The sequence below is a fragment of the Nicotiana tomentosiformis genome, chromosome 7 (assembly GCF_000390325.3).
Source record: "Nicotiana tomentosiformis chromosome 7, ASM39032v3, whole genome shotgun sequence".
Lineage (NCBI taxonomy): Eukaryota > Viridiplantae > Streptophyta > Magnoliopsida > Solanales > Solanaceae > Nicotiana > Nicotiana tomentosiformis.
Genome location: NC_090818.1, coordinates 52,184,504 through 52,212,088, shown reverse-complemented (window position 1 = coordinate 52,212,088; position 27,585 = coordinate 52,184,504). Strand labels below are relative to the sequence as shown.

Genomic DNA, 27,585 nt, shown 5'->3' with positions numbered 1-27,585 from the left:
AGTGAGAAGAAAGTCTAACTTTTCATTAGCCTAATGAATTATTTATGATTTGTTATAAAAATTATTAAATCATAAAAATATTTTTAGATTATTATAAATTATTTTCGATCCAATTAAAAGAAAAACATCTCACGGAGCTCCAATTAGAAGAGTTTGAGTGAAATAAATATGTCTGGTACAACACAAATATGAACAATCAAAAAGATATTCACTCAAACAAATAAGAAGATACTATTATTTTCTTTTTATTTGTTTCAACTTCCAAACAACAAATCAGTAGAGAAAAGAAAGCGCGCGCGCGCACACACTATAATAGAATAGTCGTTTTTCGTTCCTGGAAATGTAAACCCTTGGTACCCATTTCCCCCGAGTCCTGAAGAAGCTACTACGCGATGAAGGACTAAACATAGAATGAAGAAACATTGTATGTTGAAACCTCTATCAACAACCCTAATCCAAATATCCCACGCTCCGATCACCTCTTTCACTACGCGCCGCCGCGCCCTCTCTTCCTCTTCCTCTTCCTCTTCCTCTTCCTTCGCGCTCAAGAATGTTACCAAATCGAACTTCGAATCAGCTCTCAATGACCTACGAGGTCTTGTACGCGACGCCGATTTCGTCGCCGTCGATTTGGAAATGACCGGAGTAACCAGCGCTCCTTGGAGAGATTCCTTCGACTTCGACCGATATGATATTCGTTACCTCAAAGTTAAGGACTCCGCCGAGAAGTTCGCCGTCGTTCAGTTCGGCGTTTGTCCTTTCCGTTGGGACTCTCACAAGCAATCCTTTCTCGCGCATCCGTAAGTCTTCGTTCTTTCATTTCTATTAAGTTAATTACAATTGTTATGATATGCATTAATTGGTAAACTAACAGACATTGTAACTAACGCTATAGTGATAGTCACCGGTGACCCAGTATTTGTACAAGCGAGTCCATCAAAAATCACGGTAATCAATTGTATAAGTGCAGCGGTAAACTAAATTTGTGCACTGCTCTTTTTTTTCATCAAGTTACTTCAAAATGAAGTCATTTTTTTCAAAAGGTAGGGGGAAATTTTTAAAAAATAACAAAGAAAATTTCGTCCATTAATTTGTTTAGACATTTATCTATATAAATTAACAAATTCAGAAATTTAGCAATTTTAACCAAAAAGTATTTAATCTACTTAAAAATTGTACTATAAATTTAAGAAAATTAACATAGAAAGTTGTTGCAAACAAAAAACATGAAAAAAAGATTAATGAACTAAACTAATTTATACAAATTATTAAAGAAAAAGATATTTTACACCAAACTAAAGCTTTGAATATAAAACAATTTCAATATAAACTAAACTAAACTAAACTAAATTAAAAGATTACAAGTAATTTCGATAACGTACTAGAACAAAAATTCACTTTGTAGATAGGATTAAATTTTTCTTAAGGAGTTTAATAAAAATAGAATTTATTGGATTTAAATTAAAAAAAGAATCATAAAGCGATGTAAGAAAACAAAGACAAAATAGGAAACAATAGGCAAAATAATATATACGTTCAGCAAAAAGGCCATAGTTAGTTCATTGCATTAGGAGCGGTTCGAACTTGAGACCTCGGGCTTACTTTGAACCCACTTTGCCACTGCGCTACGGCTTCTATTAGTGTCAAGCGGGTTCAAGTATTATAATATTTATTAGATTTATAATTTTCTTATGAAATTCCAAGGTAAAAATAATTAATTTTTCCAACGAAGCGGGTTCAACTGAACCCCCTTCCTACAAGGTGGGTCCCCCCCTGGTGATAGTGTATATTACTTGAATGCTTTGATTTTTTTTGTGAGTGTTTTTCAGTATCTTCAGAATGCAAAGTTTGTTTCTTTGAACGATAAAAGATAATGTATTTTATTAAAATATGCTCTAAGCTAGTGATTCAAAAAAGTAGCTACTCGTTTGTTTCATTTGCTTTTGGTGAAATGCAAGGTTTGTTTCTTTTGCTTTTGGTGAAATATAGATTATCACCTAATTGAGCAGCGACCTACTTTGTTTGACTTAGAGATGTTGCATATTGCACTTTCTATATCAATTCAGCTCTATTTGGGCTCACATTGCGATACTGGTAAATCATACTTGTTTCTTAAAAGAAGGAAAGAGAGAAAAACATGTTCTTTTAAGGGGAAAAAGCAGCGTATATTGTCTTCATCAGTTAATATTATATTCCACCTCTCAGATCTGATGCTTTGATTTCTCTTTGGCAGACATAACTTTTATATATTCCCACGGCAAGAAATCCCTGGTAGCAACCAATCCTATGAGTTCCTTTGCCAGACAGCCTCACTTGATTTCCTGGCAAAATACCAGTTTGATTTCAATGTGTGCATACGTGAAGGTAATTCCTTAACACCTTGTTTTCTTCTCTTGGACAACTTAATGAGATTATAGCACGTTTTGCGATTCGGAAACTTTATATTAACTGCTAGTGCCAGCCTTGTTCAAAATATATTGATCTGCATCGGCTTTTCTGAGTCATATGAGGTGAGTCACACGAGTTACACAAGGATAGTTGGAACATTAGTTTACTGACTTGAACCTATACCTTTCTCGGCCTTTGGCTAAGATCAAATGTACTGACTGAAGTTGCGGAAGTGATCCTGAGTTTTTTAGTATACAAAATCATACTAGGTTTTTTGCTGTCTTTTGGCTTTTAACTTTATCAACTTACTAGATTTTCATTGGATGGAATTTGAAAGAAAGGTTTAAACTTAAACCATGAAATCATGAATACCAGCAAACCCATGTCAAGTTTTTTAAATGTTAGCGTTAATTTGTATTATACACAGCAGAACAACGTATAGAATTCATTTATTGGAATAAAGTTCCTGCGATGCATCCAGCATCATGATACGTTCTTTTAAAAGTTTGTGACAGAACGTAAGGACTGCGAACTTAAGAGTTGTCTATTGAGATATTAGTTCCTAACTCCACACCACCCCCATCCCACCCCCACATTATATAAGTAGTTTGACTTACCTATGATGGGCTGTCTCTTTGAGTCACATTGTTTTTCTCTTGCAATTTGGATACATTATGTTACATCTTGCACTGGAAGCATTCTATAGAATTGGCTTTATCAAATAGAACGTTTTACATTTTAGTCTCTTTGCTACCACTGTAAGTGGTAAGCTGCAAATATCGTTAGTTTCATCTCCAAGTAGGTGAACTGATGTGCTGTCAAACATAGATGGTTTTGGTTGGTGAGCTGTTATACTTTGTTAAGTTTGGATTTTAAATTTTCAGAGACTTAGTCACTGTTTAGATTTATATTAGAGTTATGCACCCAGTGAATTTCTTTTTAGCTAGCTCAGTTATCTCTTCATTGCTTTCATTTTTGAGATTTTACACTTCTATTGTAATCTCAGGAGTCTCTTATTTATCCAGAAGCCAAGAAGAGGAAGCACTGGAACGTATAAGTTCAACATTCATGGATGAATCATCGGATTCCGTGTATGGCTTGAGAGAAGATGCAGAGTTTCCATTGATTAGGATGGCAGATGTTCTATTTGCTGAAAGAATGAAGAACACAATAAGGGAATGGCATGCTAGTTTGTTAAGTAAGGGAAGCAGTAGCTCTGAAATTAAACAAATGTCAACTGATCCAAACCAGAGATTTCAAATGGTTTTCTTCAAGACCCGTCCAGCCCTTGCCCTTAGTGGGTTTACTTCTCGCCAGCTAAGGGTGATTAAAGCGGTAACAAGCTCTTCTCTTCCATTTCATTCTTTTCTTTTTGTACTAGGATCAACTTATGATGTGAGACTGTGAGAGCATCTTCTTTTTTCCAATGTTATCTAGTGTTTGTTTTTTGTCTAAAAGTTTGTATAAGAGGATGCATTCTTTTTATTTAATAGTATCAGTTATACCTTTTCTTTGTTCCTCGGCAATTCCCCAGAAATGAGAGGAGTGCTAAAGTATATAGTTATACTTATTGATATGCTATTGTTCTCTGATGATGATTGACTTTGTGAATTGGAAAATCCAGGTCACTAAAAAGCATTTCAAAGATCTATCCTATATCAGAGTAGCTGGCGAAGCAACATCTCCGCAGCAATTGATTGTCTATACAGATTCCAATGATGACAAGGATCTACTGATGGTAAGGTCTAACGGCTTTGATTCATAAAGAAAGTTCTTGTTGAAACATCACATGATATGTACATATTGATTACATTTGTGACCATTGCGGTACGTTCCAGTTTTTTAAAGTCTATAAGTACTAGTTATAAACCTTCTTTGTTTAGTAGCTGTTATTATTGGTATCATTTTTGCCAATATGAGGATCTATTCTCTTTATTAACTATTTATGATAATTTATCTAAATGGGATGAGTAATTAAGTGAAAACCTGTGAGTAAATAATGTTTGAGTTCCATTTCCCGAAAGAGTTCTTTAAAATCACCTTGGATTAAGATAAAGCGTATAACGATGAGAGAAAGAAAATAAGTGATTCCTTGTCTGATCAGTACCTTGACTGTGTCTCATCATATCTATTCATGTCTTAACATCAAGTAGAAAGAGGTGAAGGAAGGCCTTCGTAAAGAAGCAGAAATAAAGGTCAAATCTGCTGTTGGATTTCGACATGTTATTGATCTTCTTTCCTCGGAGCGGAAGTTGATTGTCGGACACAATTGCTTTCTTGGTAAATAAATCCTCTTCAGTTTATGGGAAAGCTACTTTTTGTATTGCAAATTTTGCTTAACACTTATATACAATCAATGCAGATATGGCGCATATATACAGTAAATTCATTGGTCCACTACCTTTGACCGTGGAGGACTATGTGTCTTCCATTCAGAAGTACTTTCCTTGCATAATTGACACCAAAATACTCTTGAATGCAAACGGTGTTTTTCAACAGAGAGTGAATAAAAGCAGCACATCACTATCCAGAGCGTTTGTCTATATCTGTCCTCAAATTGCTTTAGGTGTCAAAACTTCTGGTTTGGCTGATAGACCGTGTGTAGAGGTGGAGGTTCAAGTTGATGAAAACAGGTTTACTACCAATTTTACTCAACTCTTGGTACTGAATCAACATGATGCTCTTTTGTTACTTTATATGTGCTTACCATGTGCCTGGATGTTTCTAGCTTGACCATTGATTTTGATTTACATCTTTTACACTATCTTTCTTTAGCTCCTGCATGCATTTGACTCTGTGATGTTTCACTTGACCATTGATTTGCATCAAGGATTATCAACTGTGTTTGCTTTGCCTCTTTGGTATATTTCCTTAGCTTGTGAAGAAAATTTCTCTTCTTTCAGCACCCCTGTTGCTTAAATCTATTGCTCTGTATCTCAATTTATAAGATCAGAATGATTTATGTGAATAATCCCTATCTCTAATTAAATTAATTTGCAGATTCTTGAACTGGAACTCAGGGGCCAAGCATGAAGCTGGCTATGATGCATTTATGACTGGATGCATTTTTGCACAGGCGTGCAATCATCTAGGCATTGATTTCACCCTCCATGTGCTTGCTGGAGGTTTACCCAAGGAGACAAAGCTTCAGAATTATATCAATCGCCTTTACCTTAGCTGGGTTAGTGGAGACATCATTGATCTAAGTACTGGGAAATGTACAACAGACACCTCAGCTTCTAGTAACCTCAAAAGTCGGTACCAGGAGATTTCATTTCCTAGCATCGTTTTGTTGTGGGGATTACCATCTAAACTAAAAGCAAGGGAGATCAAAGCTTGTATAGTAAAAGTCTTTGGCCCAAATTCTATTTCCTCTATCTACCATTTGGATGAAAGCGCCGTCTTTATTCAGTTTAGCAAGCCAGAAATGGTTTCTAAGTTTCTGGAAATAAAGGAAACTCTAAGTAGGAACAGCGATCCAATTTCAGTGTTGCATCCTCTTTCGGATATTCTGAACGCCGACTGCACTCACGCAGCTAACTATGATGTGTATCAACAAATATGCAGTTCACCCATCTCAAAGAAATTATTTGCAGATCAGGCTGAAGCTGTTGGTATCAAACACAAAACAGCATCATCCAGGGCAGAAGGGGAAAAAAAGGGAAACCAGGTATTTGGCAAAGAAAACGAAGTTAGGGTGTTTGATAAGAAAGTAGATGATATGATGAGTTCATCGTATGGTTATTCGGAAACGGATAGATCTGCCGATTCTTTTCATCTAGATGAAGCTCTGGCAAGCAAATAGATTGTTTTCGTAAATTTTTAGGCCCAAATTCATGTATATCTAGATCATTGTTGGCCAGATGTAGAGATCTGTTTTTCCGGATCCCTACAGCTTCATAGTGCTGTATTTTTGCTGATAAATTCTGTAACATAATAGTGAGGTTGTAATGTAGATGTTGAAGAGCTACCTGTTAAGAAAAAAGCGATATTATCAAAAAAGCTAAAGATCAATTTGTCATTTTAATGCTTCTTCATGAGCAGATATCAATCTATTTGCCACTTCATTTATCTTGGGCCTTTACAGTTTTGTAGTAACAATGTGTGTGCCAAACACTACAGTAATAACACAAATTCTGCTTGAAAGTCATATAAATCTAAAGAGATACTATAAGAATCTTTTAATGCTATCATGTAACAGTATTATAATCTATATTGTTCCTAAAAATGTTAAAAATAACAAACATCTAATACTGGAGTGCTAAATAATAGCTCCTAGAATTGATTTAACTAAACTTTGGTGCATGCATTGGGTAAATATTTTTTCCATTATCCAGCCCCACCCACCCACACACACACGTAAAGGAAAAGTCATATATAGGATAATGCTTAGTGTATAGTTTTTGAAAATGTTGAGTGCAATATTTCTTCTTTTTTGAGGACAAGACATTAGTAGTCGTAGCTTGTATGTTCAATTTCTTAGGCCTTCTATTCTTGGTCAGATCGCCAACTATCTATAATTCGGGGTACTGAAATTTTTTATTTCAACTTTCAATTTTCAAATTCAAGCGAGGAAAAAAAATTAGGTGATACTTTTCATTCGTTCAAAACTTAATGGATAGAATTATTTGGTACATGTGTTGGCAGAATGTAGAAGGTAACATATACTCCATGGAATTAATCAAGATGCGTGTAAGTTGATCCGGGCACCATAATTATAAAAAAAATATTTTCTTTTCAACTTTAAGCAAGTATAGTCCAAACCCCTGCTAACTCTGTTTCATAATGTTCAGTCCTCGGATGCTTGAGTATCAAACGAAGTCATTATCTTAAAACCAGAAATAGCTAAGCATGACATCAATTGTGGCTTTGAAGGTTCATTATCATGAACACTTATTCCACGTAAATTCAGTATAATAGAGGTTACTTCTGTCCAATGCTATAGATGTAATAAATATACATGAAAAGGAACTTCCCTTCTCTTTGCCTTTTTTTTAGCTGATTCTCATTTCTCTATATCCAACGGAACATCCAAATATTACCCCAACACAGAATTAAAGTTCTCTGACCCCACCCACCTCTTACAGTCTTCTCATTTTCTCTATAAAAATTTGTTATATGTGATGTAATTCATCATCTTCATGCCCCTCATTTCTTTCTAGCTACTGCTACTAAGCTTATTCTCTTTTAGTCCAAGAGTTTGTCATCAACTCTTGTTTATTTATTTTTTTGAATCATTCCAGAAAACCAACATCATTTCTCATGCAAGAAAATAAACTAAATGTTTATATACTGTTTGTTTTGTCAGTGGATATATCAGTTCAGATCATGCTTATAATTTTGGCTTGACAGAATAGAAGGAATGTGAAAAGATTAATCTTTGAGGAATTCTGTTGACAGAAGAGAGAGAGCACAATCTGTCATGAGCAAAATGATGATGTTGCTGTTTGTTGGAATGTGCTCTCTCTTCTTCTGCCAATCGGAACTTAAATATCCTTTTCGGATCCTCAACAAAGATTAACACATTTCACATTCATAATGAACATAATCTAATGTGCTAAGAAATTAGCCAAGAGTGAAAAACATTTCCGGTTGTTCACATCAAACTAGAAGGGCTTTGTTAAATCCTACTACAACACAAGCCAGAAGTCATTACTGTATTGCTGTTAAATGTTCTGTTTCTAGAGAGTAGATACATACATGTTCTGTAAATTAAATGGACGTGAACTTACATTACACTACACAAAAAATGTTACAAGTCTTTATTAGTGTAGCATTGGTAAAGGATGTTCTAGTAATGCTGAATAAGGATGTTGCTGAAGTTTTATTCAGTTTCAAGCCTTCATTTCTAGTTAATAGGCAAACTGAAGATATTATCTTATTTTGGTCCAAGCACTGTTGCATAGTTTTCTTTGTTCAGCATATTGACTTGCTCAAAGTCCCAATAGGTACATAGCTGAAAAGACATCTAGTTTGAGGAGTAATGCAAGTTTGTATGGTCGTTTATGGACAACTCAACCTGCAAGCTTATAACAGCGTATTTCTGTATCAATTTTGCTTTTAAGCACATTTATTTGACCCTTCAGCAATTACACTGTAAATACTTTTTATACAAAGGAAGAGCGATTTTCAACTTGTGCATAATTGCTGTCTGACTCTTGAGGAGATAAATACAATTGAAGAGAAACAAGTTTTAATATTTCATATGTCCAGTATATCTTCTGAACCAAAAGATCGATGTTAACATGGCATACTCTGGTAAACAATGATGAACTGAAAGTCATTACAATAATGAGAGGTCATGTGATCAAAATTTAGCTTTGCTTATTGAGTATTTTATTATACTAAAAATTGTATAAAAGGAGGATGCCTTAAACTTTCCAAGCCATTGCAAGTACACAAACCAAATGTCATCCAAATACTAACAAGAAATCATTCTTCATCTGTCCAGCATAATCTTGAAGAACTCACTATTACATGAACAACTCTTCTCAGAATAAGCAGATATTTTCAAACATTTTTTTCGGCTAGTTCTACTTTCATAACTACTGTTAGCAGTAAAAAGGGAAAAAAAGAAGAAGGTGCAGAAGATGAAAGAAATGGCATGTCAATCAGATTAGATTGAACAACTGAAAAAGTTAAGGAAAAGGGACAAGAGCATATGAGTTCAATATATTGGCTTTGAACTCAGCTAGTTAGCTTCCCTCATGTCAAACATAGTGAAAACTATAGTATATATCAGCTCTCATTAAAATCGGACATCAAAAAAATGAAAGAATTTCTAGCTATATATTGCAGAAACTTCACAAGACATTTACTTCAATCTACTCTGATTTCAAACTCAGGTTCTGGTGCTGCCTCATTGTCTTCGTCGTCTGAGAAAATGTCATTAATACTGAAAGGCAGACTAGTGGAGAAAGTTAGCGTCGGTTTCACTTTCGGAACAAAGATAGGCTCAGCTTCATTGTTGAGGATCTGAAATACTCTTCTCATACAAGGTCTTTCCATACTATCAGGATTTGCACAGCTTAAACCAACAAGTAGCAGCTTTCTCATCTCTTCCTCTTTGAAGTCACCATTTAGCCTATTGTCGGCTGCTTCAATTATCCTACCTTCAGAGTATAGCCTCCAAACCCAATCAACCAAATTCACCATTTCATGACCACTCCCTTCTCCCTCTATTGGCCTCCTCCCACAAGCCACTTCTAGTATAACCACGCCATAGCTGAAAACATCAGTTTTCTCGGTTGCCTTTCCATATTGAAGGTACTCAGGCGCAAGGTATCCCATTGTTCCAGCTGTAAGAGTCGAGACCGGACTCTTGTCATGATCCATAAGTCTTGCCAACCCAAAATCGCCAAGCCTCGCGTTGTAGCTGACATCAAGCATAATATTGCTGGCTTTTATATCTCTGTGAATCACTTGCTGCTCACATTCTTGATGCAAATAAGTCAGAACAGAGGCCAAACCAACAGCTATATTATACCTATAAGGCCATTTCAATGGATTCCCATTCTCAGATTCTTGGTATAGTACCTTATCAAGACTCCCATTAGGCATAAAGTCATAGACAAGAAGTAATTCTCCCTTCTCAATGCACCACCCCTGCAACTGAACTAAATTCTTGTGCCTTAAACATGCTATGATCGACAATTCAGCCCCGAACTCAGTTTTACTTTCGTGGCTGTGTTTAGATCTTTTCACTGCAGCGATAGAGCTCGAATCCATGAAAAAGGCCTTGTAAACAGTACCAAAGGCGCCATTGCCTATGATCCTACTTGAATGAAATCCTCTTGTAGCTGACCTCAGTTCCTTGTAGCTAAACTGCCTTGGTCCAGTAACAAGCTCAGCTGTCAAATTCTTCTCTGTGTTAAGGCCCCTCCATTTCTTGAAAGAAATCCAACCAAAAGCTACAAGAACAGCACAAAAGAAAGCTGGACCAGCAATTCCAAGACCCAAACCTAACCTCTTATGATGTTTATTGTCAGAATCTTCCTGAATAGTAGGGGGTTTCACTAACACAGAATTATCAGACACATTATGGGGATAATGCCTTGGCCTCATAGGACTAAATCCAAAAGTTTGAAAACTCCAATTCTCAATACAATGCAATTCAGTGCTTCCCTCAGTAGAAGCAGCAAACCCCACATACATAAACTCCTTTAGATAATCAGACAGGTCAATATCCACAGTCAAGAGTGGTTTTTTAGGCTTGGAACTTGAGTAACTCAAGAACACTAACAACTGCTTCTTCTCACTCTTGTAATCAATCCAAGAAGTAATCAAATTCCTACTTTTGAGATCAACACCAGCCAACTTTACATTAGCAGTCTTGATTGAGATAAGGCTATCTATATCAAGACCTACATGGTTATCATCAGGATCATTAAAGTGCAAATCTTGTCTAGTGTCAAACTCAACAGCAACAAACTTGTTCTTGGTTAATTGTGATGAATTAACCAGACCCAAGAAACCACCAGGACTACCTAAAGTCTGATTATCAGGTGAAAGGAAAAAAGCCAAACCATCTCCAAATGAAGATGGATTGATGTTATTGACTGAAAAAGCAAATCTTGTGGAAAAAGAAACTGTCTTTTTGGATTCTGGATCAAAGAATGAAATGGGGTTGTTGTAAATGAGAGAACCAGAGCTTGAAGATGGAACTTGAAGCTCTCTTGTTAGACCCACAACCCCATTTCTGAGATAAGAATCTCCAAGAAGTGTGAAATTTCTCAGTGTAAAAGATTGCAAATCAAAGCTGCAATTTTGTGATGATACCAATAGTGCACAGTACAAGAAGCTGAAGAAAATGGAGCAAGAAAAAAGCTTACTCATTGTTGACAACTGAAATAAAATCCAAGTGTTATGAAGAATTACAGGAAATCTTGAATTTACACATATTGGGGTTAAGAGAAGATAGGAGAAAAAGTGATGAGGTAGTGGAGATGGTGGGAATCTGAATGGGAAAATGGGGTATAAACGGTTAAGAAAATAGGCGCCTTTGGTCGGTTCTCTTAAGTTTGAAGAAAGAAGGAAAGAGTTTAATGAAACAAATATTAAAAAGTAAGAAAGAGAAAATGAATGAAGAATATAAAAGAGAAGAATATAATAGAGCTTACTATAATAAGTGTATAACGGTAATATAGGTAAAGCGGACGAATTTTGGGAGTGAGGGGTCCCTACTGCATATCTAGGATTTAGATATGTTTGTAATTATGGTATAGAGACGACCCAGTTGTATTTACTCGATGTGAATCTATAAGGTCCCACTTATCTCTATCATTGGGACTTAATGAAATTCAAAACAAGCCGTTAGTTTGACCAATTCGTGCATGTTTTTTTGGCTGTATAAATAAAATAAATAAAAGAAATTATGGAAAGAATAATTGTACTTCCTATACACCTATATTCTCTTAGTAGATTGCTACCATATTTTCTCGAATTACTTATCATGAGTTCATCTCTTTAAGGAAAACGAAAAGTATTTTGAATCGGTCAAGAAGCTTTATTTTTCTGAATTATTGTTAACTTTTACGGCTAAACTTTCAAAGACAATCTTTCTTTAGAGATGAAAGAAGGGCATGAACTTTTTGCATGTTGTATGTTTACTTTGTTTAAAATATTTTCAATCGTTTTAGTAGACGGCGATAGAATTGTTAGAACGGATATTCAAAGAACAGAATCGAGGTATATTGTTGAACAAATGTAATTCGCGATAGAATTGTTAGAACATGTATTCAAAGGACAAAATCGAGGTAGTGTTGAACAAATGTAATTGTTGAGTACTATTGCAATAAATTCAATGGCGTCAGTTATAGTGATCCAGCAAAGTGAAAAAAAATGCTCGCTCCTCAATTTTTGTGAAAGTTTAACTTCTAATTTCTTTTGCAAATGAGTTGCTTTAATTTAACACTAATGTGTCATAAAGTCATGCGCCTTAATAGGGCTAGAATATTTAGCCAATTGATACAGTTTACTATTTTACTTATAAGCATTATTTACTACTGTTTTGTTTTATAGTAATTGATTTATTAGCAGAATTATAATGAATTTATTAGCAGATAAACTTAACAGATGTTAATATGGGTGAACTCAATGGGTAGAAGCAATCAAACTCACAATCCTCGAATAGCACAGTAAAAGGTGATGAAACCTTAGAAAGTTGTGTCAGAGAATCACCAAAAGGGAACAATGGCCTCGATAATCAACAATGACACTGAATACCATGTGATTATTGAATCGACTTTCCAATTAGTTTAATCTAAAGAGTCTATAATACTACACTCATAGAGCCGTTGGAGCTCAATAAAAAAATCACATTTGATTCTGCAAAAATTAAAACACAATTGGAGACACTTCCATTGAGCTCTTGCACCAAATTTTGGGATGAAATGATTTCACTTTATTGATAACAACTTTGTAACTAGGGTGTGCCCACTGAGCACCCCACAATATTTCCACTTTCCGACCAAAAATATTATGTAAGGAGCGTTACTGAACAACACAAGTTGGAACTGAACCAAAGTAAATTCTTCCACTAATAAACTGAGCAAATTACAAACACTAATTGAATGTATTAAACTGGAATCAACGGACTTTTTAACACAATTCCCTAGCTAATTTTGCCTATTCTACTGCTCTTTAACTACTTTACCTCACCCAATTCACGCTTACGTGCTCCTAACCCGGGTTCCACACATTATTTACTAACTTCCCAAATGTGTCATCCGCTGTGATTTCTTTGGCCATTTCATTCATAACAACTTGTGATTATCTTCTCGTTTCGAATAAATATGTCCAAAGAAAATATTAAAATTCTACAAAAGACAGCCAAGTACTGCTATTACTGTAGTTCTGTTTTTAAATCAAGTTATGATGTACCAAAACTACTTGCCATATTACAAAAAATTTCAAGCCAACTTACATTGGAAAGGTTTTTGAATCACTGATACTGGAAGTGCACATTTCAAGGGGTAAAACGACAGCATGGACAGCTGTTAAAGCTTGTTTTGCCGAGCTGCATAGCAAGTCACCTTTCCATATGTACAATTTATGTATATAATCCTGCAAAAAAATAATAGAGGATTCGTAAATTCATGGCTTTTTTCCTGGATATGAGATAAATGCATGGAAGAAAAACTTCTTGGATAAAGAAACGACTGATGAAATCAGGCTTTATTTACTGCATTCCGTTTTACGATTAATCTGATAACAGACGTGCACGAAGTAAGTTAGGGAATTGCTTCTAGCAATGCCTTGAAATTTAGTGGCAGATTATCAGTGAGATGGAAAAAGAAAAGATTACCAGTGAGGAGAAAAAATCAGGTTCTGGAGATAATTAAATTTTTTGATGAAAATAACATTGAAGTTAAATATAAAATTGATACAAATAGTATGATCGACAACTGGATGGAGTTGGGGAGCAGAATGGGAGAAATGGGCTAAGAAATCCACTTATTGGTTGTCTCACACAAGAACCTCATAAAAGTCTTTTAGATGCATAGATATGATCACATTTTCATAATTCACCTTAATTGTTAGAAAAGGGGATTTTCAATTAAAAAAGAAAGGGTTTTTCCCCTCTAAAATTCTTTATTTTACCCCCAAGTTTAGTCTGGGTGGAAACAGCAACGAATAAGACCAATCAGCAGCTAAAATACAGAGAGGAGATCAAATTCCTGTCTTAAGTTTAAGGAAACGGATGATATAGCTAACAGCATAAAAAGTGTATGGCATACAGGACAGGGAAACTTCTCCAAATTCACACCAGAAGTCAATTCTAGTATATGGTTATGACAAGCATAAACAAGAAACTATGAATGGCAAGTTCGCATGGGAAAGAAGAGACAACCTTGTCTTCGAGCAGAAGCACTAGCCTTGTATAAACAAGTTCTTGAAGTCTAGGAAAACATAATCAGATCGGCGCATGTCTCTTCTGTAACTTCCTGGGCACAAGTACTACAAAGAAAGAAAGTTGCTAATTCTGAAAACAATCGAAGAAATGAGATGTTAAATATAAGGTGGAAAAAGATACCTTCATCCATACTGCAGAAACTTTCGGGGGGAAATATGGAATCAGGGTCAATTGCTTGCTGCAGAGGTAGGACATTAGCCACACTGAGTTTGCTGCATAAACAAGAAGAAATAACCAATTTTGGTTAAGAAGAATGTTAACAGGTACATAACAAGCTAAATAATACATATTCAGTGAGGATCTAAGAAATTATTTTCTCTACTGTTTGTAACTATCGAACATAATGGTCAGCTTACAATATAATGTAAAGCAAGACCTGAAGATTTATTGCTTCAGGTGCTAATAAAGAATTAATTTAATCACCTGGCCCAAGAGGGAACAAATTTTCGAATAGGTAGATCTTCATCCTCATCCTCGTCATCATCGGAGCACTGATACGGTGAGATCTCATATGATTTCTCTTGACTTTTCTTGGCAATGCATTCAGTGTTTGCATCAGGTTTCCCCAATACACATGTTGCCTATGCAAATAAAATGCATGCAAGTGTGAGGACTGAAAGCAAAACTTTATTTATGAACATTGGATCAGACAATATAAAACAAGCCTTCTTTCTATAATTAGTGAAATATAAGATTTTCCCCGGGTAAGGCAAGTGTCCCAAATGGATTGTAACCTAACAACTTCAGAATTCTGAAGAAAATAGAAAACGGGCATGCCTAACAGATCCCAGAATACGATCAAAAGGCTACAAATAGTTTGAGCAGTAGCAGCACAGCGCTTGTTTGTATCTCAATCAGGTAAGTTCTTTATATTTGGCACAATATTGAACTGTCACTAATTCTGTTAGCAGATAGTGATTAAATAACATAGCCATTTTTGATAAGGAGAAATAACAAGCCATTATTCATCTATATTATGAACTTGCTATGGGATGCATTGTCATTTAACTTTCTCCTGTGAAAGTTTCTGTAGAAAATAGAAAATGGAAGAGGGCAGGCCTAGAGTTCAGAGAATACAATAAAATGGCTAGGATTGTTTGGGCAGTAGCAGCACACAGCCCAGTTGCATCACAAGCAGGTAAGCTCCTTGACTTTGGCACAATAATAAATAGTCAACCAATTTTGTAGCATACGAAAAAAAGGCTTCAGACCTAAGTCCACTCCTTGCTCAGCACTATCGGATTGTGCTTCCTTATGTCAACTAACTTCACTTTCAGAGTAGAATGACATATGCGAATTGCATATGCATCTCATACATAATATTTTGTGAATGTCTATTAGACAAAGCAAGATCTATCCTTGCAAAATGAACTGGAATTTGCTTCTCTATGGGATGTGTTTCTCTCTTTTTCTAATGATGCTTTGCTAGGTTGCTTCTTGACAAAAGTCATGCTGGACTGCAGAGATTAAAGCCTGTCCACTAGAGAAACTTAGATATGAATCAGATAAATAGAGGAGTAGATACTAAAAAGTAGTGGAAGAGAAAGGAAGAAACAAGGACAAATGAGTATGTAAAGATTGTCGTTTTTTGGTATACTGCTAATAAAGGAGACCTTTTCAAGTACACTGGATTCATTGTTGATGTTTCGGCAGGAAACACTTGCTAGGGAGCACAGTCAATGCTTTGAGAGTGCCTATTGAAGGATGGGAGCTCAAAGTAATAGTGAAAGAAGACGTGTCAAAACAAAAGCCCCCTGGGATTTTGGAACTCAAATCTTACAATGCAAACAGGGTTACAAGGTATAGATAGCCTAGTTCCTACAGATAGCAGCCAATCATAACTTTTTTCTTGGTGGGGTGGGGATAATATAGTGATGCTGCAGAGAAAAGCAAGTGCACATCGTGGACAATCAGAACTTGTAAAGAACTTAGCTACTGATCAGCTACTAGCTAAGACGTTTCTATGGAGATGCATACCTTTTCATGATCAGCAGAAGTGTTAGAAACGTGACATTTTCCTGGTGGTGTTGTTGCTTGAAATGAATCATTTATCACAGGTTCCGCCGGCTTGGGTTCACTCTCCTGCTTCTTGAAGGTCTTTCCTACTCTTTCTTTTTCTGTTTGACACTTTTCCACGTCACTATTACATTTCTTTTTACCCGTCATCTTTTCGTCCTACAGCAAAAGTAATCAATAATTAGTGCCAGCAGAGCAAAACACAAGCAGAAAAGGCAGAGTTTTAAACAAGAATGTTGCATACAATAATGAGAATTCCTTTGCCTTTCTCCGCTCTTTTAGCATGAGTTTTATCCTCCTGCTCTCTCTGCTGTCGTCGTGCTTCTTCTACTCGCTTTCTTTTCTTTTCCTTGTCATTTTTCTCTTCTTCTTCCCTCAGCCTTTTCCTTGTTATTGCATCAGCCTCCTTTTTCTTCTTTTCCTCTTCCTTCTTTTTCTTCTGTAATTCCAATTGTTTTGAATTTTCTTCCTCCAACCGTGCCCGCTCATGCTTCATTGCTTCTTTCCTCATCTTACGCTCGTTCTCTTTTTTCTCTTCCAGGCGTTTTGCAGCTTCAGCAGCTTCCAGAGCCTTTACTTTGATGTCTCTCTTTACTGTGGAATAACAGAAAACTTAGTAATTACACCAGTACTATCAAAAAGCAGCCCCTTGATCATGCACAAGCTTCATTTTGCATAATCTGACTTGGCATGCAGGAGAAAAGGTGGGTGGGAAAAGCTTGTACTACTGATCAAGATAAGCACAGGTGGGGGTAGTAACACATTGAATCTTCAAGATTGATTTTCTTTGGCTTGCAATATATCATCACAAGGGAATCCAGTTCAGTGAAAGAAAACAACAACTATGCCTCAATCCCATGCTAGCCAAGGTCGCTTGGGTCGGGTATATCAATTTCATGTTGCTCCATTAAGCTCTTCTCTATCCAGTATCATATAAAACACAAATAAAAACAAAAGGCACTAAAAATTCTCTTATTTTCTACTGGTATATAAATCTCTATTAGAACTCGAAGACTCCTAGAAATATTAGACCTATAGTACACATACTAACATGGCTAAAACTTAATCCCGCCTAATTGGTGTCACCTAAATAGAGCTTTTTCCTCCATCATGTCCTACTTTTCTCTAGTTCTACCTGGAATTCAGTGAAAGAAAAAAGCACAAATTCTCACCACCTAGTTTTGATATCTCTAGTGTATCATCAACCAAATGTGATATTCTACTAAGAAGCTTGTTTTAGTTTTTAAATCCTCATTTATGTCCCTGTAGAATGCAAACATTAAAATCACACTAAGTAAAGATTGTTATTAACTTCTTCCTATAACACAGTGAAATACCAAAAGCAATCTTTTTGGGAGAGAAAAAGAAGAAAGAAGAAGCTAGTAGCATTTTAGATTCATCCCCCATCAACCACCACGGCACAACCAAAATAAACAGCTGAAAGTGGGTAAATTCTGAAAGAATTGTAGAAATGTGCTATTCTCTTAGCAGAATAGAGGTGCTATTATCGCATAATCAAAGGCTAATCAGGTATTACCTTGAATACTTCTGAAAGAGCCAGTAAAGCTTCAAACTTCAAAATCCCAAAGTTCAGGTATAACATACTCAACGGGAAAAAAAGGTATAACATGCCCAAGGCATAGTAGAAGCATGATACTCCATAGAAGAGCACAGGAGATGCTACAATGACAACCAAAGGCCAACTGGATAATACCACTGGACTTTTTCCAGAGGAAAAAAAAAACACTGAATTTTCCGATCTCCAAAATCAAAGTCCAGGGAGATCAGATTTATCGATGCAAAATACCACCAAAGTTAATCGTTTAAGTACCACGTTAAGTCATCAACAGAAAACTTGATTCACTTGCATCAATATCCTACTATGCTAAGTTCCACCGATTTCCATTTATCTTTCCTTAGCCGAGGGTCTACCGGAAACAGCCCCACTGCCTTCTTAAAGGTAGTGGATAAGGTATGCGTACACTCTACCCTCCCCAGACCCCACTTGTGGGACTACACTAGGTATGTTGTTGTTGCTAAGTTCTACCGAGATTAACAGATACCATTTAATGCTAACAAGAAGTCCTGCTACAAAAGGTCATCAAGATTATTCACAAATTCTTTTTTTCCTCTTTTTATATTTATAAGGATAGTTCCAAATTTTGCTATAAAAGAAGGAAAAAAATGATAATTTACCTGTACATAAAGCAGCTGCTTGTTTCTGTTGGACTAGTGGTATAAATGAAGTCACATTTGAGACAATGTTGTTCTGTCTTGCCCCTTTTTCTGATAATTTCTGTCTCTCGCTCTTAAAACTCGATTTAGCTGATAACTTTGACCTACTAGACCTCCTAAGGGATTCCTTACCTTGTTTAATTCCTTTTGCACCCATCAAATAACTCTGTTTTACCTTCCCCCCACTCATATTTTTTAAGCTACTTCCAAGCTTTCTTTTGGCTTTATTATGATGCCCAGTGCAGCTAGCATCTGTCTTGACAGAATCCAGACTTCCCCTAGCATGAGACCTCTCAGCTGCAGAGATTGAAGCAGGAAGATTCAGATATGAATCAGTTACATCAGCAAGTGGTAGTCTTTTGACATGACTATTCACTACCGTTGAATCAAATTCATCACAGATTTTACCAGCCACCTCATCTGCAGCCTCATTCTCCTCACTACTATTGGGATCCTCCTCAATTGGGAAACACGTGAGCTCCGGGTTTGAGCTCAAACGCTTCTCTGAACTGGTAGAATGTGACGAGATCCTTTCCCAAAACTTCCCAACAGGAGACTGGTATTGGCTCCCTGACCTCCCTCCAAATTGACATTGGTAAGAAGATTGATAATCGGAACAAGGTATCTCCAGTTCAGAATTTTTCACTTCATCCACACAGCTATAACTTGCCCTAAGCTGTTTGTTGACATCCTCCTCTGGAAAGAAGGTGCTCCTCAGATCCAGGTGCTCAAGAAGCCCATTAGGTAAAGATTGATATAGATTTTGAGTATGGTGCAACCCAAAAGCAGATGTGAGATGAGATAAGGGTGTATTTGCACTAGCTGATTTGCAGATGCGCTCCAGAATGCTAGCACGCTGAATTGTTGTGCTTGGAAAGTTCAGGTTATCATAGCTGATCCCAAATTGGGCAATATCCATTTCCCCATCTGCTGTTGAGGCATCAATAATGAAACCCTCAAGCACAGGCTTAGATTGATCAGCATCGGTGATATCCAAGTCTTTATTTTGCGGAGAACTGCAAACACATGATTGAGAATATAGGCTCTGGTCTCCAGTATGAGATTTTCTCTCCAAACAAGTCAAGTCTTTAGGATTATCCAACTTAACATTCTTTTCAAGGTGCAGCAAGTCTGAAATGTCTTGTTCATCAGAGAATTTTTCAGCATCAGAAAGGTGTTCATGTTCTTCTCCAGTTTCCAGTTCCTTTTCAGCTGGCTCTTGAAACAAACTTGAGACATGGGATACACATAACAGTTTGTCATCAGAAGAGGAAGCAGACCCGAACTGTTTAAAACATATCGCATCCTGCAGATAAGTGACATGGCAGAAATTATGTCCTAGAGGAAGTTAAGATAGCCAACTGAGTCATGGCAAAAAGATCGCAATATTATTATAAGCACAGAAAGGATTCCTAGTTTTTTTCTTTACAAGGTGCAATACAGTAGATGATCTTTGCAGCGGATCAGATTTAGCAACTTGCCCTCGAAAAAATCAAACTAGACTTGAAGAAATTTGAGTCCTCAAACAACCTGAACACATTAGTCCGCCAAAATGGACTTCATGACAAGCAGAAGATGGCAGGACTTTACATCTTCCATGCAGTCATTAATTTGCCCTTGAGGTCACAATTGCCAAAAGCAAACACACTGACATGGATAGCTATTTTTCAGAGCATGGTACTCCCCCCCATCTCCCCCCCCCCCCCCACCCTGTTCCCCTAATAAAAAAGATAATAGTCGGCTAAAAATAAAATAAGGCCTTCCTCTGTTTCTTATCCTTTATTCCCTTCTTTAATGAATCGATCTGACTTGAGCGAATATTTGTGTGTTTCAAAACAATTTGTAGGTCGCCCAAACAAGAAAATACAAGTATAACTACAAAAGAGAGGTTTACTTGAAAGTCACGGCTATTATCAGCAATCAATGTGACATGTGCCCCAAACAAAAAACAGTAGATAATGTAAAGAGATGCATGCAAAAATCCTTTGCTGTAGGTCTGCCTATAATGGAAGAGTCACAGCTATTATCAGAATGATCATGTGCTTCAAGAAAATAGCAGTAAATGGTAAGAAGAGATGAAGAAATTTTTCGCAATAATTCAATTTGTAGTGTGGGATGGAGCTTGCAAAATAAGATTTTGTTTCCCAGCAAAACAAATTGGAAAAAGGCAGTGCAATAGGAAATTCTTACTCCTAAACCTTGTCCCATTAAAGTATGATATACACCAATGAAGTCTACTTGTGTACACAAAAGAATGTGAACATCATTTTAAATATGCAAGGGAATAACTTCAATTTAAGTACTGTACCACTTCGTTTTGCAGCTTCAGCAAGGAATTAATTCCTTCTCTCAAAGGACAATTTTCCCTCTTGGATATACCCACACCAGAACTCTTGGCTCTGAAAGGTGTATGTTCCAAAACACTGTCTGATTGCTCTTGAATGGTTATAGCATCCATCTGCATGTGATAAAGCTTTGACATTTGAGAGTTTGGACAAACAGAAAAGCATTTAGTTTGCTTATCTTCAATTCTTCTCCTCTTAACTTGTGGCCATGAATCCAGCTTAGCAGATCTGAATCTTCCATCAAACAGCAAGGACTCCCTTGAATTTTCAATTTCACTTGATACGGAAAGATTGAGATTCTGCTCGTAATTGCGTCCAGATTGTTGGGGACTCCACGTAGGCATGTCATTCTCTTTCAGATGGGCATCCCTATCCATATCACTCTTCACACACACGCCTCTATGACTATTTTCACCATCAAAACAACATAAATTTGGATCATTTGGCATACTAGACTGTCTCTTTGTATCTTGGGAAATGGAAGTCAGATCTTCAATTTCAAGTTCCTTCACCAAGCAATCCTGAGACTTGCCAGTCACCTTGTCGGCCAAAATTGAGATGTTATGTGCAGCAGCAGTTTCAGCAACATAAGATGCAGGTAGACAAGCATTCCTGTCACAACTGTTACCTCCCTGTCCAGCCATGAGGGAAAAATTTCAGCCTCAGATAAGCTTAAAAGCGAGCACTATGTCAGCAGAACATTATGTCAGCAGAACATTATGTCAGCATAACTTTCTATAGCTAAGCAAAAATCGAGCACTATGTCAGCAGAACATTGTTCTGCCTGGATACCACAGAAAATTTGTAAATTCTGAGTGTTTACTAATTACAACAAACATAGACTACATAAAAGATCAAAAAATTTCATACAAGGAACAGCGATTGGACATGCATAATAAAAGGAGCACACACAAGTGTTTTTCTTACTGAAATAAAAGGCTGCATTGCAAGAAAAGCAGGTTTTAAGCTCAAACAGCTTCTTCACGTACCACTTCTTTTTGCAGCTTTGGCGAGGAAGGTGCTCCTTCTTTCAAATGACAGTTTATCTTCTCGGATATACCTGAATTAGAACTCTTGACTCTGAAAGGTGTATGTTCCACAACATTGCCTGATTTTTCTTGAATGGTATTGAAGTTTAAGCTGATAGCATCCATCTGTATCCGGTAAAGCTTTGACATTTCAGATTTTGGACAATCAGAAAAGCAATTAGCTTGCTTATCTTCAATTTTTTTCCTCTTAACTTGTGGCCATGAATCCATCTTAGCAGATCTGAATCTGCCATCAAACAGTGACAGCACCCTTGCATTTTCAATATCACTTGATATGGAGAGATTGAGATTCTCATTATCACTGTGACCAGATTGTAGGGGACTACACGTAACCATGTCATTCTCCTTCTGATGGGAATCTCTATCAACGTTGCACTTGATGGTAACATCTCCATCACTGTTTTCACCATTAAAACAAGTTAAATTTGGATCATTTGGCATGCAAGACTGTCTCTTCGCATCTGGGGAAATGGAAGTCGGATCTTCAATTTCAAAGTTCTTCGCCAAGCAATCCTGGGAATCTCCAGTCACCTTTTTAGTCAAACTTGAGATATGAGGTGTTGCAGCAATTTTGGTGTTGGCAACATAAGATGCAGATAGACATTGAGCATTCCTGTCACAACTGTTACCTCCCTGTCCAGCCATGGGAGAAAAAGCTCAGACTCAGATAAGGTTGAAAGCAATGCTTAACTTTCTCTTGCTAACTAAAAATTGAGTTAGATGTCAGCAGAGCATTGTTCTGCCTGGATACCACAAAAATTGTGTAAATTCTGTGTTTACTACTCAAAACAAATATAAACTACATAAAAGATCCAAAAATTTCATTCAGGGAATAAATTGATTGAACTTGCATAATAGAGGAGCATGTGTTAGTGCTTTTCCTTCTGAAATAAAAAGTCGTATTGCAAGAAAAGCAGGTTCTAAGCTCAAACAGCTTCTTCATGTAGCAGCCAAAAGAAGGGCCTACACCCCTAATATAAAGAAAGAGGCAACCATCTACCTTTTCTCCTCTTGACTAAAAATTGGAAAGGACTCCAAGGTGTTGCCGAATATAGAATATCAAGTTCCTATGAGTTACTGGAGTTCCTGCCCAAACTTTGAATGAAAACAATGATGCTAGTACCACTATTAATTTCAGGGATGAGTTACACAGCATTACTTTGTGTATCAGGCATATATGAAGTAGGTCAAAACCAGTACATATCTACCAGAAATATGGCTCGAGTGTAAGTGTGATCACATCATGATATAGATACTCTCTTTCAAGTCTTAAGTAAGTCATCCGCATTCGGAACAAACCTAACAAACTCATAACTAGGTATAAAGAAAAGACAAAGCAAAACGCACAAAAATCACCTTAATTAAGTAGTAGATGATCATCTTCCGAATTATTAAATCAAAGCTACTTAATCAGATTCAGAATCTGCAGGCGTCTAAAAGTTGGCAAAGTAAAACATATATGCCTACTGAAATACATAGTTCTAAGATTAGGAGTAGCAAAAAGTTTATAAATGTCACTACATAATATACATCAAGCAATTGCAGATCTATCATAAGGACGTCCCGATGCCAAATCAAGAGATCATACACCATAAAACTGTTAATACACTCCATGATATCCTAAAGATAGATAATGAAGTTTAAACATAAAAATGTACTACATAGATATTAGGAACATATTACTTTGTCATGCAGCTTTTACCAAGATAGCCTGAAGCCAAAAAAGAATGCATGTAAGAAAAACATAAGTGTGGAGCATACCACTTCTAGGTGGCGTTCTATCACAGAATGATGTGACTCTTTTAGATTGAGTTTAACATGCTGAGTCTCTGCATCATAACGACCAACATCATTTGACAGTGTCTTATCATCATGCAAATAAGGAGATTGCCGAGAACATGGTCTGCCCCTTGACTCATATATACTATTCCCTGATGCAAGATGTCCGTTCATGTCTGATGCACAGCCATTCATTCCGGTACCAGTTGGGTCTCTGATTTTCGAAGCAAAAGAACTCCCTGGAACGCCGTCTAACTTACTTGAAATTTCCTGCTCGGGTGTTGACTCTTCCCAAGAAAATCTGTTATCTACAGGGCTGCCAGACATCTTCTTTTGTGAGGTTGGTTCTAGTGAGTTATTGGAAATATCATCTATTGGTTTCAAGCTCTTCTCCTCAAAGTTAGTAAAGCTCCTCTTCAGGTTACACTTTTCCATGTCATCAAAGTGAAGTTGTTTTGGCTTCATTGGCACAAAACAATCAGGTGAAGGATTGGCAACCAGACATTCCATTCCCACTTCTGGGTCAGAATTGCTGGTTCTAGACCTAGAAGTGGAAGATCCTTCCATCGCAGCTTCAGTGTTTACTTGCTGATTATGGGTGTCATTGTTATCAGAGCAAGGGATGATCGATTTACTGCCTGTTGGACAATGAGTTTCGTCATTTTCTTTGGAAGACTTCTCTGAATCAGCAGACATAGAATGGGCACCTCCAGAACCAGCAACAGTGGAAGTATCAACAGGCTCTGTTATGACTTCATTGCCAATGTTATTTTGTGTCTTTTTGCTTTTCTGGTCCAGTCCAAGAGAAGGTTTAACTGATTTCAAAGAACCAGGATTGTCATATAACACTTCTGATGATCCACCAATTGCTGTAGCCAAAACATCAGTGCTCACCCTATCTGAGAATACAAATATAGTGCCATGTGAATCATCAAACGGACAAGGCAATTTTTTGGCCATACTCTTGGATCTTGTGATCCTACCACAACAAATGTCAGTCTTCTTCTTAGTTTCCAGGTAGCTTTTGACTATTGGCTTGTGAGCATTAGATGTATTAGTCACTTCCAATGACCTACCTGACACACCACCTGTAGAGCTTGCTTGGGTATAACCATCTTTTTGAACTACGTCAGCCGAACCATCCACTTTAAGAGAATCATTTATACAGTTCAGTTGTTTGGCATTACTTCTGGACCTTGTGACCCTATTTTGAATCCCCTCATGTTGGTGTACTTCTACAAATTCCTTTAACTTGATAGCTTCACTACCAACAGGAAAAGATTCCAACAACTGGTCTGACTTGTTGGAAAAATCAATTAGTTGAGAAGCAGAGGCAGACAAATTGATACCTTTGGAAGCAAAATTGCAGCTACGTCTGTGGCTTGAATGGCTTTTCTGAGCTGTAGCAAAAGAGTTATCCACTTTTTTTGTATGACTTTTCTCAGCAACATCAGATAAGCTATCCACTTTTTTTGTATGAATTTTCACACACTCAAGTTGCTTGGCAGATGTTTTATGCTTAGAATTCTCACCGGTATGTAAATTGATGTCCCTTTCTTGGCCTTCATGATTTCTTTTAGCTGATTCCCTCAACCCGCCACTACCATTACTAACTACACAAGGTTCAGACAATATCTGTAACTCATAATTGAGATTAACACGTTCAGGAGCAGAGAGACCAATCCCTATAGGAGCAACATCACAATTTTTCTGCTGACTGGAGCAGCCCTCCGCTTCCCCTTGTGCACTATTACGAAGCTGAAGAGCCTTTTGCCTAGACTTAGACCTTTGTATTCTAGCTAGTGACAGGTCCAGATCATTAAAATTGTTCTGGAATCTTGTATCCGTCTGATCTAGGGGAGAGTTAACACTTACATCAAGCTCGGGAACACTTTTCAGAGCATATTCCTGGTTATTATCAGGATCTACAACTTTATTAGCTGTCCCATCTGCGTGGTAAAGGCCTTTGTCAGAAGTATGAATCTCAGAGAATGTTCCATGATACAGATCTTCGTTGTCATCTGTGACAACTGGCCTCTTGTTCAATGAGCAACGAGCACTGGCATGGCGCACAGTAGGTGCCCGTGGCCGTGGAACTAAAATTTCAGAAATCAGCTCTTCTTTGTTCAGCTCTGGCAAAAAATGAGAGAGACAGAGACAATGTCATCTAAGTGTTCCTTCAACAAAGCCAAAACATGAAAAAAAGACACTTTTTTGGATAAACTGTGGTTTTCTTTATAATTTGTGTTTGAAAACCAGCAAGATCACAAAGAGGACATAAACAAGCATGTTTTAGCTGTACCGAACAGTAGAAAAAGGGGAAGAGTGAAGAAACATGAAAATTCTTAACTCCTTTTTTTGTGAACGTGTGGGGCCAATTCTTAGGACCAACTGCAGCCTTCGAAACTCAGAGATAATGGGACCGCTCCTCTAGCTTCTCCACTTAAATATCAGGCTCAGTTCGCATGGTGCAGGGCTCGAACTCGTGACCTAAGTCCCAAGTCCCTCAACCTTTGCAACTTGAACTAAGCCCTGGGGGCACATGAAAATCCTTAACTATTTGCTGTTCGAACTTCAAAAGCTCCAATTACAACAGATAAATGAGGTCACTTACCAATCATTATATTTATCCGGGAAAAAAAAATACCAGGCTTATACCAGGTCGTACGGTAAAAACGATTCTACTGTTGAATTTCCTACAAAAAGAAAATTAATATTTAACTATGTATATGGAAGTCGAGCCAAAGGTAATGGTTGAACTGAATCCTATTCTTGCATTCGCCTAATTGGGACAACGGAACCCTAGAAAAGTGGAACAGCAGAAATTGGCATATATATACAAGCAAAAGCTTGAAATGAAAAAGTACCTTGAGGATTTGACGACTGGTGATTATTCAAGAGCCATGGAGGAGGAGTAATTCCTTCGATTATAAGTTTAGAAGCGAGGTGTTGGCTATACAGTTCGGTTTGTTGCTTGACTTGTTCGATGATCCGATTCTTCCTCTCGAAGATTTGTACGAACAGATTCTCCACCGTCGACATGTTCATCCCAAACGACACCCGCATTACCGTCGAATCTACGCCGTCCGGTGACTCTGTGGAGGGGGAGTGTAGAGTGAACGTTTGAGGAAGAGGAATGGAGATCACTTTGGCGTGAGCGCGGATGGCATTTTCAAATTTTGCTGGATACCGAACGACGTCGTAGCCTCCTATTTTCTGAAAGATTAATAAATGGCATCGGGGATCCCAAATGCTTTACCATTGGTATAATACCGTACACCTTGTTTGGTGGTTGTTACTCATCCTTTCGTAATGTATGTATGATTTTATATTGTGTTTTATTATAATATAATATTATTTTATAAATATAATATTTAAATAAATTATATCATTTAATGTAATTTATTTGGCGGAACATGGCGTACACCTTGTTTGGGTGTTTACCTAATACTTGTTGCTTATAGTGGCGGTAGTGAACGATTTGAGAGTAAGATCATGTCCTCGGGTGGGACTAGGGGTGGGGTCCAGGGGTGGGAAGGGGGGTAAGAAAGCCTCTAGGTTGAGAGTTGGGTCCTGGAACACTGGGATGTTGACGGAGAATTCTATAGAATTAGGTAAGATTCTTCAGAAGAGTAAGATCAACATAGTGTGTGTTCAAGAGACTAGATGGAAGGGTACTAGGGCACGGGATGTAGACGGGTTTAAACTATGGTACTAAGGAAGCGCTGGGGGTAAGAACGGGGTAGATACTTTAGTTGACAGGGACCTCAAAGAGCTCGTGGTCGAGGTTAGGAGGGTAAACGATAGGTTGATGAGTATTAAGCTTGTAGTTGGTGGTTTTATTGTAAACGCGATTAGT

General features: G+C 37.2%; 3 protein-coding genes across 5 annotated transcripts; 1 reads left to right on the top strand and 2 right to left on the bottom strand.

The window, feature by feature from the left end:
• Window positions 1-273: 273 nt before the first annotated feature.
• LOC104095734 (poly(A)-specific ribonuclease PARN) lies at window positions 274-6,415 on the top strand. Of its 2 annotated transcripts, XM_009601924.4 has the most exons (7): window positions 274-800; window positions 2,234-2,364; window positions 3,395-3,723; window positions 4,013-4,126; window positions 4,542-4,668; window positions 4,751-5,021; window positions 5,389-6,415. In XM_009601924.4, the coding sequence occupies exons 1-7, from the start codon at window positions 412-414 to the stop codon at window positions 6,191-6,193; spliced, it is 2,166 nt and encodes a 721-aa protein (XP_009600219.1). In that variant the 5' UTR covers window positions 274-411; the 3' UTR covers window positions 6,194-6,415. The 2 variants fall into 2 exon arrangements, with proteins under 2 accessions (XP_009600219.1, XP_018626139.1); XM_018770623.3 differs by lacking the exon at window positions 274-800 and having other exon boundaries at window positions 3,414-3,723.
• A 2,564-nt stretch (window positions 6,416-8,979) lies between these two features.
• LOC104095733 (probable L-type lectin-domain containing receptor kinase S.7) lies at window positions 8,980-11,424 on the bottom strand. The gene has a single exon (XM_009601923.4). It carries the CDS (start codon window positions 11,221-11,223, stop codon window positions 9,208-9,210), a length of 2,016 nt encoding a protein of 671 aa, XP_009600218.1. The 5' UTR covers window positions 11,224-11,424; the 3' UTR covers window positions 8,980-9,207.
• A 1,472-nt stretch (window positions 11,425-12,896) lies between these two features.
• Window positions 12,897-26,926, bottom strand: LOC104095732 (uncharacterized). Of its 2 annotated transcripts, XM_070181533.1 has the most exons (12): window positions 26,594-26,926; window positions 23,709-25,858; window positions 21,888-22,580; window positions 20,862-21,530; window positions 18,515-19,859; window positions 16,563-16,912; window positions 16,280-16,477; window positions 14,726-14,883; window positions 14,423-14,514; window positions 14,240-14,346; window positions 13,313-13,452; window positions 12,897-13,205 (listed from the first exon to the last, which is right to left on the bottom strand). In XM_070181533.1, the coding sequence occupies exons 1-10, from the start codon at window positions 26,790-26,792 to the stop codon at window positions 14,303-14,305; spliced, it is 5,898 nt and encodes a 1,965-aa protein (XP_070037634.1). In that variant the 5' UTR covers window positions 26,793-26,926; the 3' UTR covers window positions 12,897-13,205; window positions 13,313-13,452; window positions 14,240-14,302. The 2 variants fall into 2 exon arrangements, with proteins under 2 accessions (XP_070037634.1, XP_033511871.1); XM_033655980.2 differs by having other exon boundaries at window positions 12,897-13,452.
• Window positions 26,927-27,585: the final 659 nt, after the last annotated feature.

Coding starts and splice junctions, on each gene's coding strand:
- LOC104095734 (XM_009601924.4), top strand. CDS start 412: ATGAAGAAACATTGTATGTTGAAACCTCTATCAACAACCCTAATCCAA. Junction 4,127..4,541: donor ATGACAAGGATCTACTGATG/GTAAGGTCTAAC, acceptor AACATCAAGTAG/AAAGAGGTGAAGGAAGGCCT. Junction 4,669..4,750: donor CGGACACAATTGCTTTCTTG/GTAAATAAATCC, acceptor CAATCAATGCAG/ATATGGCGCATATATACAGT.
- LOC104095733 (XM_009601923.4), bottom strand. CDS start 11,223: ATGAGTAAGCTTTTTTCTTGCTCCATTTTCTTCAGCTTCTTGTACTGT.
- LOC104095732 (XM_033655980.2), bottom strand. CDS start 26,792: ATGCGGGTGTCGTTTGGGATGAACATGTCGACGGTGGAGAATCTGTTC. Junction 19,860..20,861: donor TGAAGCTGCAAAACGAAGTG/GTACAGTACTTA, acceptor ACTTATCTGCAG/GATGCGATATGTTTTAAACA. Junction 14,884..16,279: donor CTTCTGCTGATCATGAAAAG/GTATGCATCTCC, acceptor TTATTTGCATAG/GCAACATGTGTATTGGGGAA.